General features: G+C 50.1%; 1 protein-coding gene across 1 annotated transcript in view; it reads right to left on the bottom strand.

The window, feature by feature from the left end:
- Positions 1–1,933: 1,933 nt before the first annotated feature.
- The window catches only part of LOC137357475 (growth hormone secretagogue receptor type 1-like), a 31,727-nt gene continuing 16,520 nt past the window's right edge, over positions 1,934–17,140 (bottom strand). Inside the window, exon 2 of the mRNA XM_068023820.1 lies at positions 1,934–2,271. Within this exon, the coding sequence (XP_067879921.1) occupies positions 1,934–2,271 (338 nt within the window). The remainder of the gene's footprint in view (positions 2,272–17,140) is intronic.

Here is a 17,140-nt window from a genome sequence, read left to right as displayed (position 1 = left end):
GTCCATATTTATAATGGGAATTGCCCATGTAATCTTTTAGGGAACGATTTTCGATGGTGTGTTCAGGAGCTAAAGAGCCTCCAAGGTGGGCAAGATGAGCAAAAGTGCTGGTTTAGCCCCTGTTTAGTGCGTGACGCCATCTTGGTAAAGGAGTTGAAACTTTCACTAGGAATGGCTGCCCAGAGGCTTGACCTCGGACGAGGTCCTCCGAGAAATTCCTAAATAAATGTTGAAAGTGATGTGGAGTCTTGACAAAGTGTCCTAGAAAGACTCCCGATATGTTTCGAAAGTCCTCTTCATACCTCCAGGAGCAAACGAAGAGTAAACGGTGACATTCCTTTAAGTAGTACTCATAATCCTCAGCAACGACTAATTTACTTCTAATCGGCTGTTCACTGTTAGGAGAGGGTGTTAATAGAAGCTCTATCCAACAAAATGCCATGCAGCCGCTTAAATGAACGCTAACAGGCCAATTAAATGGCAATCAGCTGCTTAACATGCCTCCAGGCTGCTGTCCTAGTGCAAGCTTCAACTCCTTTACCAAGATGGCGTCTTGCACTAAAACAAGGGCTACACCAGCGTTTCGGCCCAAAACCATATCTTGTCCACCCTGAAAGTTCTTTAGTGTATAAAGTATCCGGGAAAAATAGCTCCCTTTGTAGAATAGAATTTGTTCATCCGGACCACTGTTACATGCTAATGTCCACCCAGTGGCCCTGTTATCAAATTGAGCGTCAGAAGAGAAACTGGCTCATAGTGTGATAGAAATGTTTAACATTATGAAAGGATGAGACGGGGTAGATAGAAGCAGTCTGCTTCCTGTAGTTGAGGGGTCAAGAAAGAGGGGCGATGGATACAAGATGAAATGGGGGAGACTTGGAACACAGGGCGGGAAACTTCTGAAACTTCCTCGTACAGAGTTGTAAGGCTGCAGCATTGACTTCCAGGATTAAAGGTTTGCACAGAGGCTATGTATCATTGTTCAGGGTATTGACAGATATGGAGCCAAGCCATACAGATACAGATCAGCCATTGGCAAGAATGGTAGAACAGGCTAGATGGGCTGAATGGCCTCTTCCTGTCCCTATGCTAACATACGAAAGCTAGGTCTCAGCTGGAGTTTTGTGTCTTTTTCTGGCCACCTCACTTTAGGAACGATGCCAAGGCCTTGGAGAGGGTGCGGAGGAGATTTACTAGAATTGTACCAGGGATGAGGGACTTAATGTGGAGAGGCTGCCGAAGTTGGGATTGTTCTCCTCAAAACAGAGCAGGTTAAGGGGAAATTTAATTGAGACGTTCAAAATCATGAAGGGCTTTGATAGAGTAAATAAGGAGAAACCGTTTCCAGTGACAAGAGGGTCGGTAACCAGAGGGACGCAGTTTTAAGATAATTGGTAAAAGAACCGGGGTGGGGGGTGGTGAGGAGAATTTTTTTAACGCAGGGAGTTGTTGTGATCTGGAACGCGCTGCCTGAAAGGGCGGTGGAAGCAGATTCAATAGTAACTTTCAAAAGGGGAATTGGGTAAGTACTCGAAGGGGAAAAATGTGCAGGGCTGTGGGGAAAAGCAGTGGGGGTGGGGAATGAGATGAATTGGATAACTCATGCAAAGAGTTGGCACTGGTACGATGGGCCGAATGGCCTCCTTCTGTGCTGTAAACCTCTATGATTCGTGATAAGGTGGGATATGTGAATGAAGAGAAAAGGGGTTGAAGAGGGTGGGAAAACATGCTTGGAACAATTTGCTCGCAGGGAGGGGAAGCAGCATACAGGATGGACTGAATGGCCTGATTTCCTCTCTCAACTTCTGCATGTTAAATCAGAATACTGCGAAAAGTAACGACGTTAATTTCAGGACAGAATGACCTCGGCGACATTTGAGATTGTATTTTGACCCGCTTTTGTGTTGCCAGGCCTGTCCGGTTGATTTCGTTTTCAGACGACACTTTCGGATCCCGGGCAGCATTGGCCACTCTTGCTGCGGCCTGGGGGAGATTGCGTCCTCTTCCTCCTCATCCTCCTCCTCCTCCTCCTCCTGCTTTCCTCAGCTTGCCTCAGCCCCAGCAGCTTCCCCGCGGCGGTCCTGTACTTGGCCGACATGAGGTTGTAGAGGACGGGGTTGATGGCGGCACTGAGGTAAAAGAGGGCGAAGGAGACGGCATGGAGGTACTGACGGACTGTGTACACCTCCGCGCTGCCCGCCGTCAGCAGAAAGAGGTTGTGCTCGATGTGGAACGGCAGCCAGCAAAGCACGAACACCAGGACGATGACAGCTGTGGCAAAACACACACCAGTTTACATCCTTTTCAGCAATTTCTCTCATGTTTTCATACTCCCCTTGTGAAGGTGATGGCTCTCCCAGTGTCCCACTGGTACCTTGACCTCCCCACTCCCCATCCCACCCTAGGGAAACCTCATTCCCATCCTGAGGTGCCATCCTGAGGCAACCAGGAGGCAGAATGATGTCCGATTCCCCCTCCCATGAGACAGGTACACTGGGCCCAGTTATAGTGCCCCTGGCAATCACCCAGAAGAGAGGAACTAACTTCGAATAATCTGGGACTTGAATAAGGTGCATCTCAGTAGGTTAGGATTTGAGCCCTGTTCCAGAGGCTTGAGCCCGTAAGCCAGGATGACACTCCCCGTGCAGTACTGAGGGAGTGCTGCACAGTCAGAGACGCAGTCTTTACTATGAGGCATTAAACCGGGGCACCATCTGCCCTCTCAGGTGGGGCATAAAAGATCCAATGGGCACTATTGGAAGAAGAGTAGGGGGGAGTTCTGCCTGGTATCCTGGGGGGGGCCAATATTTACCCCTCAACCGCCATCACTAAAACCAATGATCTGGTCAATATCACATTGCTGTCCGTGGGAGCTTGCTGTGCGCAAATGGGCAGCTACGTTTCCTACATTGCAACAGCGACCACACTTTTAAAGTACTTTTGGGATGCCCTGAGGTTGTGAAAGACGCTATATAAATGCAACTTCTTTCTTTCATTCTGGCTCGGATTCCCACCAGGCTTTGTGCTTACCTCAGACTGTTTAATGATCGAACATGAGATGAAGTGATAGTTACAGGCCGGGAGCTGACATGACCCAAATCTCCAGTCTGCACCCTCATTGCATTGCTCTCCGCCCTCCTTTTTGATACGGATTGCTCCAGTGCACGATGTTAGAGGGGGAACTGATAATACAAAGAGATGCAAGCCGTGGCATCATGGTCCATTTTGAGAGGGAGCAACATCAATTTTTGCAGAAGGTAGTTTTCTGAACGTCAAAGCCTGGAGTTTGATCATTTACAACGGGCCCTGCGCCCTCCCCCGACTTGTTTCCAAAGCTGGCTAGAGTATGGTCACAACGATTGCCAAAAGAAAGCTCCCGCAGGTTAATTTAACCCGTCACATTTGAAATCAGCTGAAGAACAGATGCGTCCCCAAATTTTATTTTGTGCTCATTGAGGTGAAAGTCGTGTTGCCAACTCCGGTTGGATGTATTCCGGGAGCTTTCATCACATGGTTATTCCACAGCCAAATCGCCCCGCCGCCCCCCCCCCCACCCCCCACAACGCTCCCTCACGCCCACTATTGGTTGCCCCACACGCCCATCCTCATGACGTCCCACCTTCTCATGGCCAATTGGACAGCGAGCAGGCTGTTACCCGATTGGACGACAGTAAAGAGAGTCCTATTAAACTGTCTTATATCAGATCATGTCAGGGGAGCAAGCCTGGCAAGAATAATTCCTTAGCTCAGGGTAAATCTCCTTTTGCATTTTGGCAGAAGGAATAGGGAGAGGCAAAATATACTTAATGGCAAAGTTCTAAAGAGTGTGCAGGAACAGAGAGCTCAGGGGGTGCATGTGTATCGATCTTTGAAGGTGGTAGAACATATTGAGAGAGTGGTTAGTAAAGCATATGGGATCTTGGGCTTCATAAATACAGGCAATTGAGTACAAAAGCAGCAAAGTCATGCTGAACCTTTATAAAGCTCCGGTTAGGCCCTAACTGGAGTACTGCGTCGAGTTCTGCTCACCACACTTGAGGAAGGAGTTGAGGGTCCTTGAGAGGGTGCAGACGAGATTTACCAGGATGGTTCCAGGGATGCAGGGGGAAATATGAGGAAGCACTTTTTTTTTTTTTACACAGCGGGTGGTAATGACCTGGAACTCTCTGCCCACAAGGGTGGTGGAAGCGGGGATGATCAATGACTTCACGAGGAAGTTGGACGGCCACCTGAGAGAAATAGGCTACGGGGATCGAGCCAGGGCGTGGGACTGACTGCACGGCTCCCGTGGAGAGCCAGCCTGGACCCGATGGGCTGAATGGACTCCTTCTGTGCTGTAATCGACTCAATGGACTGTATGGAGTATTTTAGTTGCAAGGTTCAGTTGGAAAAGCTATCTTTGCTGTCCTCAGAACAAAGGCGATTGAGGGGAGATTTAACAGAAGAGTCTACTCTATGACCTGCCTTGGAGACAGTGCAACGGAGATTCACTAGATTGGTTCCTGAGGTGGGAGAGTTGTCCTATGAGGAGAGATTGAGTAGACTAGGCTGATATTCTCTGCAGTTTAGAAGAATGGCCTATTCCAGCTTCTATTTCTCAAATTCTCCCTCCCCATCCCTCTTCCCTCCGAGCAGCCGCTGGCCAAACATCTGTTTAACTCGGTCCGCTCGACAGTGGGGGCCTCAGTGATTCTCAAGGAGGGGTGAAGGTGGGGTGGAGCGGGCAGAGAGGTGAGTGGATCCTGATCCACGCCCAGGATCTGGGCCGTGGTCGGTGTCAGCTATTCTTCGGGGTGGCCCAGGCTGAAAGCAGCTGGAGGCATTTCATTGAGGATGAAGATAAAGTTGGAAGTGACGACTTCTTTCATCAGCTGCAGTGTTGACGCTAAGAGAGAATGGCAATGGGTTGTTGACCATTAGTAACCCACCTTAGGTCTATTCAGCAGCTCTAAGGGGAACGGATACAGTGAAGGATCTTCTATTCAAGTGAATCTACATCTAGTGGGATAGGGAGGGGTTGAACTTGACCTGATGCGTCTACAGCTCCTGTAAGTCACCTTAATCCCCGTGCAGAACCACCTCGACTGACAGTATTGTCTAATGCTGTCCCTTTCCACAAAATAGGAACACAAGCAACGTGAGTAGGCCCTTTAATCCCTCAATCCTGTTCCCATGTTGCTGAATCTGCCCTGCTTTACCATGGGCTGAACGCAGCAGTCTTGTAGCCAAAGCAGTCAACAGTGAGGGAGATGGCAACAAACCTCGGGAGGGCATAGACTGATGAAATGGGCAGACAGCTGGCAGATGAAAATTAGTGCAGAGGTGGGTGAAGGGATGCATTTCCGTGGACAGAATGAGGAGAGGCAACGTAAACCCAAATGGTACCATTCCAAAGGCGGCGCAGGAGAACAGATACCTGGGGCGGGGAGGGTGGTGAATATGTACACAAATTGTTGAATGCTGGCAGAATCCATTGATGAAGCAGTTGAAACATACAGGATCCTGGGCTTTATGACGACAAAAGCAAGGAGGTTAGGCTAAACCTGTAAGATTCACTGGGTTAAGCCCCGGCAGGAGGAACACGTCCAGTTCTGGGCACCACACTTTCGGAAGGATGTCAAGGTGTTTGGAAAGGGTGCGGAGGAGATTTACTGGAACGGGACCAGGGATGAGGGATTTCAGCTCTCTGGAGAAACTAGGATTCTTCCCCTGAGAGCAGAGACAGTTAATGGAAAAATAGAGGTGTTTAATATTGTGAAGTGTTTTGACAGAATAAATAAGGAGAAAGTGTTTCCACTGGCAGGAGGAAAGGTAACCAGGGGAACAGATGTATGATCTAAAGCAGCCATGGTGGAGATGACTAATTAACTCCAGTACCATCAATCTTTGTTCAGTCGTGGAAGGACGTGCCACAATAGACACAGTGGCACAGTGGTTAGCATCGCAGCCTCACAGCTCCAGCAACCCGGGTTCAATTCCGGGTACTGCCTGTGTGGAGTTTGCAAGTTCTCCCTGTGTCTGCATGGGTTTCCTCCGGGTGCTCCGGTTTCCTCCCACATGCCAAAGACTTGCAGGTTTGATAGGTAAATTGGCCATTATAAATTGCCCCCAGTATAGGTAGGTGGTAGGGAAATATAGGGACAGGTGGGGATGTGGTAGGAATATGGAATTAGTGTAGGATTAGTATAAATGGGTGGTTGACGGTCGGCACAGACTCGGTGGGCCGAAGGGCCTGTTTCAGTGCTGTATCTCTAAACTAAACTAAACTAGACCAGTACTGTAGGAGGCTATTTGGCCCATCGAGCCTGTGCTGGCTCTTTCGCAGAGCACATTCTAGTTAGTTCCACTCTCCTGCTCTTTCCCCCAGGTCCCTGCGACCCTTTCTCCTTCAGGAATTCATTCAATTCCCTTTTAAAATCCACCATTGCATCTCTTTCCACCACCCTATTGTAGAACCATAGAATGGTTACAGCACAGAAGGCAGCCATTCGGCCTGTCAAGCTCGTGCTGGCTCTCTGCAAGAGCAATTCAGCTCAGCCTCCTCCTCCGCCTTTCCCCTGTAGCCCTGCAAATCTTACTTTTTCTGTGCTTATCCACTTCTTGTTTGAAAGTCACAATTGAATCTGCCTCCACCACACTCTCAGACAGTGCAGTCCAGATCCTAAACACTCACTGAACCTGCCTCCACCACACTCTCAGACAGTGCATTCCAGATCCTAAACTCTCACTGAACCTGCCTCCACCTCAATCTCAGACAGTGCATTCCAGATCCTAAACTCTCACTGAATCTGCCTCCACCGCACTCTCAGACAGTGCATTCCACATCCTAAACACTCAATGAACCTGCCTCCACCACACTCTCAGACAGTGCATTCCAGATCCTAAACACTCACTGAACCTGCCTCCACCACACTCTCAGACAGTGCATTCCAGATCCTAAACACTCACTGAACCTGCCTCCACCACACTCTCAGACAGTGCATTCCAGATCCTAAACACTCACTGAACCTGCCTCCACCACACTCTCAGACAGTGCATTCCACATCCTAAACACTCAATGAACCTGCCTCCACCACACTCTCAGACAGTGCATTCCAGATCCTAAACACTCACTGAACCTGCCTCCACCACACTCTCAGACAGTGCATTCCAGATCCTAAACACTCACTGAACCTGCCTCCACCACACTCTCAGACAGTGCATTGCAGATCCTAAACACTCAATGAACCTGCCTCCACCACACTCTCAGGCACAGCATTCAAGATCCTAAACACTCACTGAACCTGCCTCCACCACACTCTCAGACAGTGCATTCCAGATCCTAAATACTCACTGAACCTGCCTCCACCACACTCTCAGACACTGCATTCCAGATCCTAAACACTCACTGAACCTGCCTCCACCACACTCTCAGACAGTGCATTCCAGATCCTAAACACTCACTGAACCTGCCTCCACCACACTCTCAGACAGTGCATTCCAGATCCTAAACACTCACTGAACCTGCCTCCACCACACTCTCAGACAGTGCATTCCAGATCCTAAACACTCACTGAACCTGCCTCCACCACACTCTCAGGCACAGCATTCCAGATCCTAAACACACACTGAACCTGCCTCCACCACACTCTCAGACAGTGCATTCCAGATCCTAAACACTCACTGAACCTGCCTCCACCACACTCTCAGACAGTGCATTCCAGATCCTAAACACTCACTGAACCTGCCTCCACCTCACTCTCAGACAGTGCATTCCAGATCCTAAACACTCACTGAACCTGCCTCCACCACACTCTCAGACAGTGCATTCCAGATCCTAAACACTCACTGAACCTGCCTCCACCACACTCACAGGCAGTGCATTCCAGATCCTAAACACTCACTGAACCTGCCTCCACCACACTCTCAGACAGTGCATTCCAGATCCTAAACACACACTGAACCTGCCTCCACCACACTCTCAGACAGTGCATTCCAGATCCTAAACACTCACTGAACCTGCCTCCACCACACTCTCAGACAGTGCATTCCAGATCTTAAACACTCACTGAACCTGCCTCCACCACACTCTCAGACAGTGCATTCCAGATCTTAAACACTCACTGAACCTGCCTACACCACACTCTCAGACAGTGCATTCCAAATCATAACCACTCACTGAACCTGCCTCCACCACACTCTCAGACAGTGCATTCCAGATCCTAACCACTCACTGAACCTGCCTCCACCACACTCTCAGACAGTGCATTCCAGATCCTAAACACTCACTGAACCTGCCTCCACCACACTCTCAGACAGTGCATTCCAGATCCTAAACACTCACTGAACCTGCCTCCACCACACTCTCAGACAGTGCATTCCAGATCCTAACCACTCACTGAACCTGCCTCCACCACACTCTCAGACAGTGCATTACAGATCCTAAACACTCACTGAACCTGCCTCCACCACACTCTCAGACAGTGCATTCCAGATCCTAAACACTCACTGAACCTGCCTCCACCACACTCTCAGACAGTGCATTCCAGATCCTAAACACTCACTGAACCTGCCTCCACCACACTCTCAGACAGTGCGTTCCAGATCCTAAACACTCACTGAACCTGCCTCCACCACACTCTCAGACAGTGCATTCCAGATCCTAAACACTCACTGAACCTGCCTCCACCTCACTCTCAGACAGTGCATTCCAGATCCTAAACACTCACTGAACCTGCCTCCACCACACTCTCAGACAGTGCATTCCAGATCCTAAACACTCACTGAACCTGCCTCCACCACACTCTCAGACAGTGCATTCCAGATCCTAAACAATCACTGAACCTGCCTCCACCACACTCTCAGACAGTGCATTCCAGATCCTAAACACTCACTGAACCTGCCTCCACCACACTCTCAGACAGTGCATTCCAGATCTTAAACACTCACTGAACCTGCCTCCACCACACTCTCAGACAGTGCATTCCAGATCTTAAACACTCACTGAACCTGCCTCCACCACACTCTCAGACAGTGCATTCCAGATCCTAAACACTCACTGAACCTGCCTCCACCACACTCTCAGACAGTGCATTCCAGATCTTAAACACTCACTGAACCTGCCTCCACCACACTCTCAGACAGTGCATTCCAGATCCTAACCACTCACTGAACCTGCCTCCACCTCACTCTCAGACAGTGCATTCCAGATCCTAAACACTCACTGAACCTGCCTCCACCACACTCTCAGACAGTGCATTCCAGATCCTAAACACTCACTGAACCTGCCTCCACCACACTCTCAGACAGTGAATTCCAGATCCTAAACACTCACTGAACCTGCCTCCACCACACTCTCAGACAGTGCATTCCAGATCCTAACCACTCACTGAACCTGCCTCCACCACACTCTCAGACAGTGCATTCCAGATCCTAACCACTCACTGAACCTGCCTCCACCGCACTCTCAGACAATGCATTCCAGATCCTAACCACTCACTGAACCTGCCTCCACCACACTCTCAGACAGTGCATTCCAGATCCTAAACACACACTGAACCTGCCTCCACCTCACTCTCAGACAGTGCATTCCAGATCCTAAACACTCACTGAACCTGCCTCCACCACACTCTCAGACAGTGCATTCCAGATCCTAAACACTCACTGAACCTGCCTCCACCACACTCTCAGACAGTGGATTCCAGATCTTAAACACTCACTGAACCTGCCTCCACCACACTCTCAGACAGTGCATTCCAGATCCTAAACACTCACTGAACCTGCCTCCACCACACTCTCAGACAGTGCATTCCAGATCTTAAACACTCACTGAACCTGCCTCCACCACACTCTCAGACAGTGCATTCCAGATCCTAAACACTCACTGAACCTTCCTCCACAACACTCTCAGACAGTGCATTCCAGATCCTAACCACTCACTGAACCTGCCTCCACCACACTCTCAGACAGTGCATTCCAGATCCTAAACACTCACTGAACCTGCCTCCACCACACTCTCAGACAGTGCATTCCAGATCCTAAAAACTCACTGAACCTGCCTCCACCACACTCTCAGACAGTGCATTCCAGATCCTAAACACTCACTGAACCTGCCTCCACCACACTCTCAGACAGTGCATTCCAGATCCTAACCACTCACTGAACCTGCCTCCACCACACTCTCAGACAGTGCATTCCAGATCCTAAACACTCACTGAACCTGCCTCCACCACACTCTCAGACAGTGCATTCCAGATCCTAACCACTCACTGAACCTGCCTCCACCACACTCTCAGACAGTGCAGTCCAGATCCTAACCACTCACTGAACCTGCCTCCACCACACTCTCAGACAGTGCATTCCAGATCCTAAACACACACTGAACCTGCCTCCACCTCACTCTCAGACAGTGCATTCCAGATCCTAAACACTCACTGAAACTGCCTCCACCACACTCTCAGACAGTGCATTCCAGATCCTAAACACTCACTGAACCTGCCTCCACCACACTCTCAGACAGTGCATTCCAGATCCTAAACACTCACTGAACCTGCCTCCACCACACTCTCAGACAGTGCAGTCCAGATCCTAAACACTCACTGAACCTGCCTCCACCACACTCTCAGACAGTGCAGTCCAGATCCTAAACACTCACTGAACCTGCCTCCACCACACTCTCAGACAGTGCATTCCAGATCCTAAACACTCACTGAACCTGCCTCCACCACACTCTCAGGCACAGCATTCCAGATCCTAAACACTCACTGAACCTGCCTCCACCACACTGTCAGACAGTGCATTCCAGATCCTAAACACTCACTGAACCTGCCTCCACCACACTCTCAGGCACAGCATTCCAGATCCTAAACACTCACTGAACCTGCCTCCACCACACTCTCAGACAGTGCATTCCAGATCCTAAACACTCACTGAACCTGCCTCCACCACACTCTCAGACAGTGCGTTCCAGATCCTAAACACTCACTGAACCTGCCTCCACCACACTCTCAGACAGTGCATTCCAGATCCTAAACACTCACTGAACCTGCCTCCACCTCACTCTCAGACAGTGCATTCCAGATCCTAAACACTCACTGAACCTGCCTCCACCACACTCTCAGACAGTGCATTCCAGATCCTAAACACTCACTGAACCTGCCTCCACCACTCTCTCAGACAGTGCATTCCAGATCCTAAACAATCACTGAACCTGCCTCCACCACACTCTCAGACAGTGCATTCCAGATCCTAAACACTCACTGAACCTGCCTCCACCACACTCTCAGACAGTGCATTCCAGATCTTAAACACTCACTGAACCTGCCTCCACCACACTCTCAGACAGTGCATTCCAGATCTTAAACACTCACTGAACCTGCCTCCACCACACTCTCAGACAGTGCATTCCAGATCCTAAACACTCACTGAACCTGCCTCCACCACACTCTCAGACAGTGCATTCCAGATCTTAAACACTCACTGAACCTGCCTCCACCACACTCTCAGACAGTGCATTCCAGATCCTAACCACTCACTGAACCTGCCTCCACCACACTCTCAGACAGTGCATTCCAGATCCTAAACACTCACTGAACCTGCCTCCACCACACTCTCAGACAGTGCATTCCAGATCCTAAACACTCACTGAACCTGCCTCCACCACACTCTCAGACAGTGCATTCCAGATCCTAACCACTCACTGAACCTGCCTCCACCACACTCTCAGACAGTGCATTCCAGATCCTAACCACTCACTGAACCTGCCTCCACCGCACTCTCAGACAATGCATTCCAGATCCTAACCACTCACTGAACCTGCCTCCACCACACTCTCAGACAGTGCATTCCAGATCCTAAACACTCACTGAACCTGCCTCCACCACACTCTCAGACAGTGCATTCCAGATCCTAAACACACACTGAACCTGCCTCCAACTCACTCTCAGACAGTGCATTCCAGATCCTAAACACTCACTGAACCTGCCTCCACCACACTCTCAGACAGTGCATTCCAGATCCTAAACACTCACTGAACCTGCCTCCACCACACTCTCAGACAGTGCATTCCAGATCCTAAACACTCACTGAACCTGCCTCCACCACACTCTCAGACAGTGCATTCCAGATCTTAAACACTCACTGAACCTGCCTCCACCACACTCTCAGACAGTGCATTCCAGATCTTAAACACTCACTGAACCTGCCTCCACCACACTCTCAGACAGTGCATTCCAGATCCTAAACACTCACTGAACCTGCCTCCACCACACTCTCAGACAGTGGATTCCAGATCCTAACCACTCACTGAACCTGCCTCCACCACACTCTCAGACAGTGCATTCCAGATCCTAACCACTCACTGAACCTGCCTCCACCACACTCTCAGACAGTGCATTCCATATCCTAAACTCTCACTGAACCTGCCTCCACCACACTCTCAGACAGTGCATTCCAGATCCTAAACACTCACTGAACCTGCCTCCACCACACTCTCAGACAGTGCATTCCAGATCCTAAACACTCACTGAACCTGCCTCCACCACACTCTCAGACAGTGCATTCCAGATCCTAAATACTCACTGAACCTGCCTCCACCACACTCTCAGACACTGCATTCCAGATCCTAAACACTCACTGAACCTGCCTCCACCACTCTCTCAGACACTGCATTCCAGATCCTAAACACTCACTGAACCTGCCTCCACCACACTCTCAGACAGTGCATTCCAGATCCTAAACACTCACTGAACCTGCCTCCACCACACTCTCAGACAGTGCATTCCAGATCCTAAACACTCACTGAACCTGCCTCCACCACACTCTCAGGCACAGCATTCCAGATCCTAAACACACACTGAACCTGCCTCCACCACACTCTCAGACAGTGCATTCCAGATCCTAAACACTCACTGAACCTGCCTCCACCACACTCTCAGACAGTGCATTCCAGATCCTAAACACTCACTGAACCTGCCTCCACCTCACTCTCAGACAGTGCATTCCAGATCCTAAACACTCACTGAACCTGCCTCCACCACACTCTCAGACAGTGCATTCCAGATCCTAAACACTCACTGAACCTGCCTCCACCACACTCACAGGCAGTGCATTCCAGATCCTAAACACTCACTGAACCTGCCTCCACCACACTCTCAGACAGTGCATTCCAGATCCTAAACACACACTGAACCTGCCTCCACCACACTCTCAGACAGTGCATTCCAGATCCTAAACACTCACTGAACCTGCCTCCACCACACTCTCAGACAGTGCATTCCAGATCTTAAACACTCACTGAACCTGCCTCCACCACACTCTCAGACAGTGCATTCCAGATCTTAAACACTCACTGAACCTGCCTACACCACACTCTCAGACAGTGCATTCCAGATCCTAACCACTCACTGAACCTGCCTCCACCACACTCTCAGTCAGTGCATTCCAGATCCTAAACACTCACTTAACCTGCCTCCACCACACTCTCAGACAGTGCATTCCAGATCTTAAACACTCACTGAACCTGCCTACACCACACTCTCAGACAGTGCATTCCAGATCCTAACCACTCACTGAACCTGCCTCCACCACACTCTCAGTCAGTGCATTCCAGATCCTAAACACTCACTGAACCTGCCTCCACCACACTCTCAGTCAGTGCATTCCAGATCCTAAACACTCACTGAACCTGCCTCCACCACACTCTCAGACAGTGCATTCCAGATCCTAACCACTCACTGAACCTGCCTCCACCACACTCTCAGACAGTGCATTACAGATCCTAAACACTCACTGAACATGCCTCCACCACACTCTCAGACAGTGCATTACAGATCCTAAACACTCACTGAACCTGCCTCCACCGCACTCTCAGACAGTGCATTCCAGATCCTAAACACTCAGTGAACCTGCCTCCACCACACTCTCAGACAGTGCATTCTAGATCCTAAACACTCACTGAACCTGCCTCCACCGCACTCTCAGACAGTGCATTCCAGATCCTAAACACTCACTGAACCTGCCTCCACCACACTCTCAGACAGTGCATTCCAGATCCTAAACACTCACTGAACCTGCCTCCACCACACTCTCAGACAGTGCATTCCAGATCCTAAACACTCACTGAACCTGCCTCCACCACACTCTCAGACAGTGCATTCCAGATCTTAAACACTCACTGAACCTGCCTCCACCACACTCTCAGACAGTGCATTCCAGATCTTAAACACTCACTGAACCTGCCTCCACCACACTCTCAGACAGTGCATTCCAGATCCTAAACACTCACTGAACCTGCCTCCAGCACACTCTCAGTCAGTGCATTCCAGATCCTAAACACTCACTGAACCTTCCTCCACAACACTCTCAGACAGTGCATTCCAGATCCTAACCACTCACTGAACCTGCCTCCACCACACTCTCAGACAGTGCATTCCAGATCCTAAACACTCACTGAACCTGCCTCCACCACACTCTCAGACAGTGCATTCCAGATCCTAAAAACTCACTGAACCTGCCTCCACCACACTCTCAGACAGTGCATTCCAGATCCTAAACACTCACTGAACCTGCCTCCACCACACTCTCAGACAGTGCATTCCAGATCCTAACCACTCACTGAACCTGCCTCCACCACACTCTCAGACAGTGCATTCCAGATCCTAAACACTCACTGAACCTGCCTCCACCACACTCTCAGACAGTGCATTCCAGATCCTAACCACTCACTGAACCTGCCTCCACCACACTCTCAGACAGTGCAGTCCAGATCCTAACCACTCACTGAACCTGCCTCCACCACACTCTCAGACAGTGCATTCCAGATCCTAAACACTCACTGAACCTGCCTCCACCACACTCTCAGACAGTGCATTCCAGATCCTAAACACTCACTGAACCTGCCTCCACCACACTCTCAGACAGTGCATTCCAGATCCTAAACACTCACTGAACCTGCCTCCACCACACTCTCAGACAGTGCATTCCAGATCCTAAACACTCACTGAACCTGCCTCAACCACACTCTCAGACAGTGCATTCCAGATCCTAAACACTCACTGAACCTGCCTCAACCACACTCTCAGACAGTGCATTCCAGATCCTAAACACTCACTGAACCTGCCTCAACCACACTCTCAGACAGTGCATTCCAGATCCTAAACACTCACTGAACCTGCCTCAACCACACTCTCAGACAGTGCATTCCAGATCCTAAACACTCACTGAACCTGCCTCAACCACACTCTCAGACAGTGCATTCCAGATCCTAAACACTCACTGAACCTGCCTCCACCACACTCTCAGGCACAGCATTCCAGATCCTAAACACTCACTGAACCTGCCTCCACCACACTGTCAGACAGTGCATTCCAGATCCTAAACACTCACTGAACCTGCCTCCACCACACTCTCAGACAGTGCAGTCCAGATCCTAAACACTCACTGAACCTGCCTCCACCACACTCTCAGACAGTGCATTCCAGATCCTAAACACTCACTGAACCTGCCTCCACCACACTCTCAGGCACAGCATTCCAGATCCTAAACACTCACTGAACCTGCCTCCACCACACTGTCAGACAGTGCATTCCAGATCCTAAACACTCACTGAACCTGCCTCCACCACACTCTCAGACAGTGCATTCCAGATCCTAAATACTCACTGAACCTGCCTCCACCACACTCTCAGACACTGCATTCCAGATCCTAAACACTCACTGAACCTGCCTCCACCACACTCTCAGACAGTGCATTCCAGATCCTAAACACTCACTGAACCTGCCTCCACCACACTCTCAGACAGTGCATTCCAGATCCTAAACACTCACTGAACCTGCCTCCACCACACTCTCAGGCACAGCATTCCAGATCCTAAACACACACTGAACCTGCCTCCACCACACTCTCAGACAGTGCATTCCAGATCCTAAACACTCACTGAACCTGCCTCCACCACACTCTCAGACAGTGCATTCCAGATCCTAAACACTCACTGAACCTGCCTCCACCTCACTCTCAGACAGTGCATTCCAGATCCTAAACACTCACTGAACCTGCCTCCACCACACTCTCAGACAGTGCATTCCAGATCCTAAACACTCACTGAACCTGCCTCCACCACACTCACAGGCAGTGCATTCCAGATCCTAAACACTCACTGAACCTGCCTCCACCACACTCTCAGACAGTGCATTCCAGATCCTAAACACACACTGAACCTGCCTCCACCACACTCTCAGACAGTGCATTCCAGATCCTAAACACTCACTGAACCTGCCTCCACCACACTCTCAGACAGTGCATTCCAGATCTTAAACACTCACTGAACCTGCCTCCACCACACTCTCAGACAGTGCATTCCAGATCTTAAACACTCACTGAACCTGCCTACACCACACTCTCAGACAGTGCATTCCAGATCCTAACCACTCACTGAACCTGCCTCCACCACACTCTCAGTCAGTGCATTCCAGATCCTAAACACTCACTGAACCTGCCTCCACCACACTCTCAGACAGTGCATTCCAGATCCTAACCACTCACTGAACCTGCCTCCACCACACTCTCAGTCAGTGCATTCCAGATCCTAAACACTCACTGAACCTGCCTCCACCACACTCTCAGACAGTGCATTCCAGATCCTAAACACTCACTGAACCTGCCTCCACCACACTCTCAGACAGTGCATTCCAGATCCTAACCACTCACTGAACCTGCCTCCACCACACTCTCAGACAGTGCATTACAGATCCTAAACACTCACTGAACATGCCTCCACCACACTCTCAGACAGTGCATTACAGATCCTAAACACTCACTGAACCTGCCTCCACCGCACTCTCAGACAGTGCATTCCAGATCCTAAACACTCAGTGAACCTGCCTCCACCACACTCTCAGACAGTGCATTCTAGATCCTAAACACTCACTGAACCTGCCTCCACCGCACTCTCAGACAGTGCATTCCAGATCCTAAACACTCACTGAACCTGCCTCCACCACACTCTCAGACAGTGCATTCCAGATCCTAAACACTCACTGAACCTGCCTCCACCACACTCTCAGACAGTGCATTCCAGATCCTAAACACTCACTGAACCTGCCTCCACCACACTCTCAGACAGTGCATTCCAGATCTTAAACACTCACTGAACCTGCCTCCACCA

The sequence above is a fragment of the Heterodontus francisci genome, chromosome 48, assembly GCF_036365525.1.
Source record: "Heterodontus francisci isolate sHetFra1 chromosome 48, sHetFra1.hap1, whole genome shotgun sequence".
NCBI classification, from domain to species: Eukaryota; Metazoa; Chordata; class Chondrichthyes; order Heterodontiformes; family Heterodontidae; genus Heterodontus; species Heterodontus francisci.
This window is presented reverse-complemented; position numbering and strand designations above follow the sequence as displayed.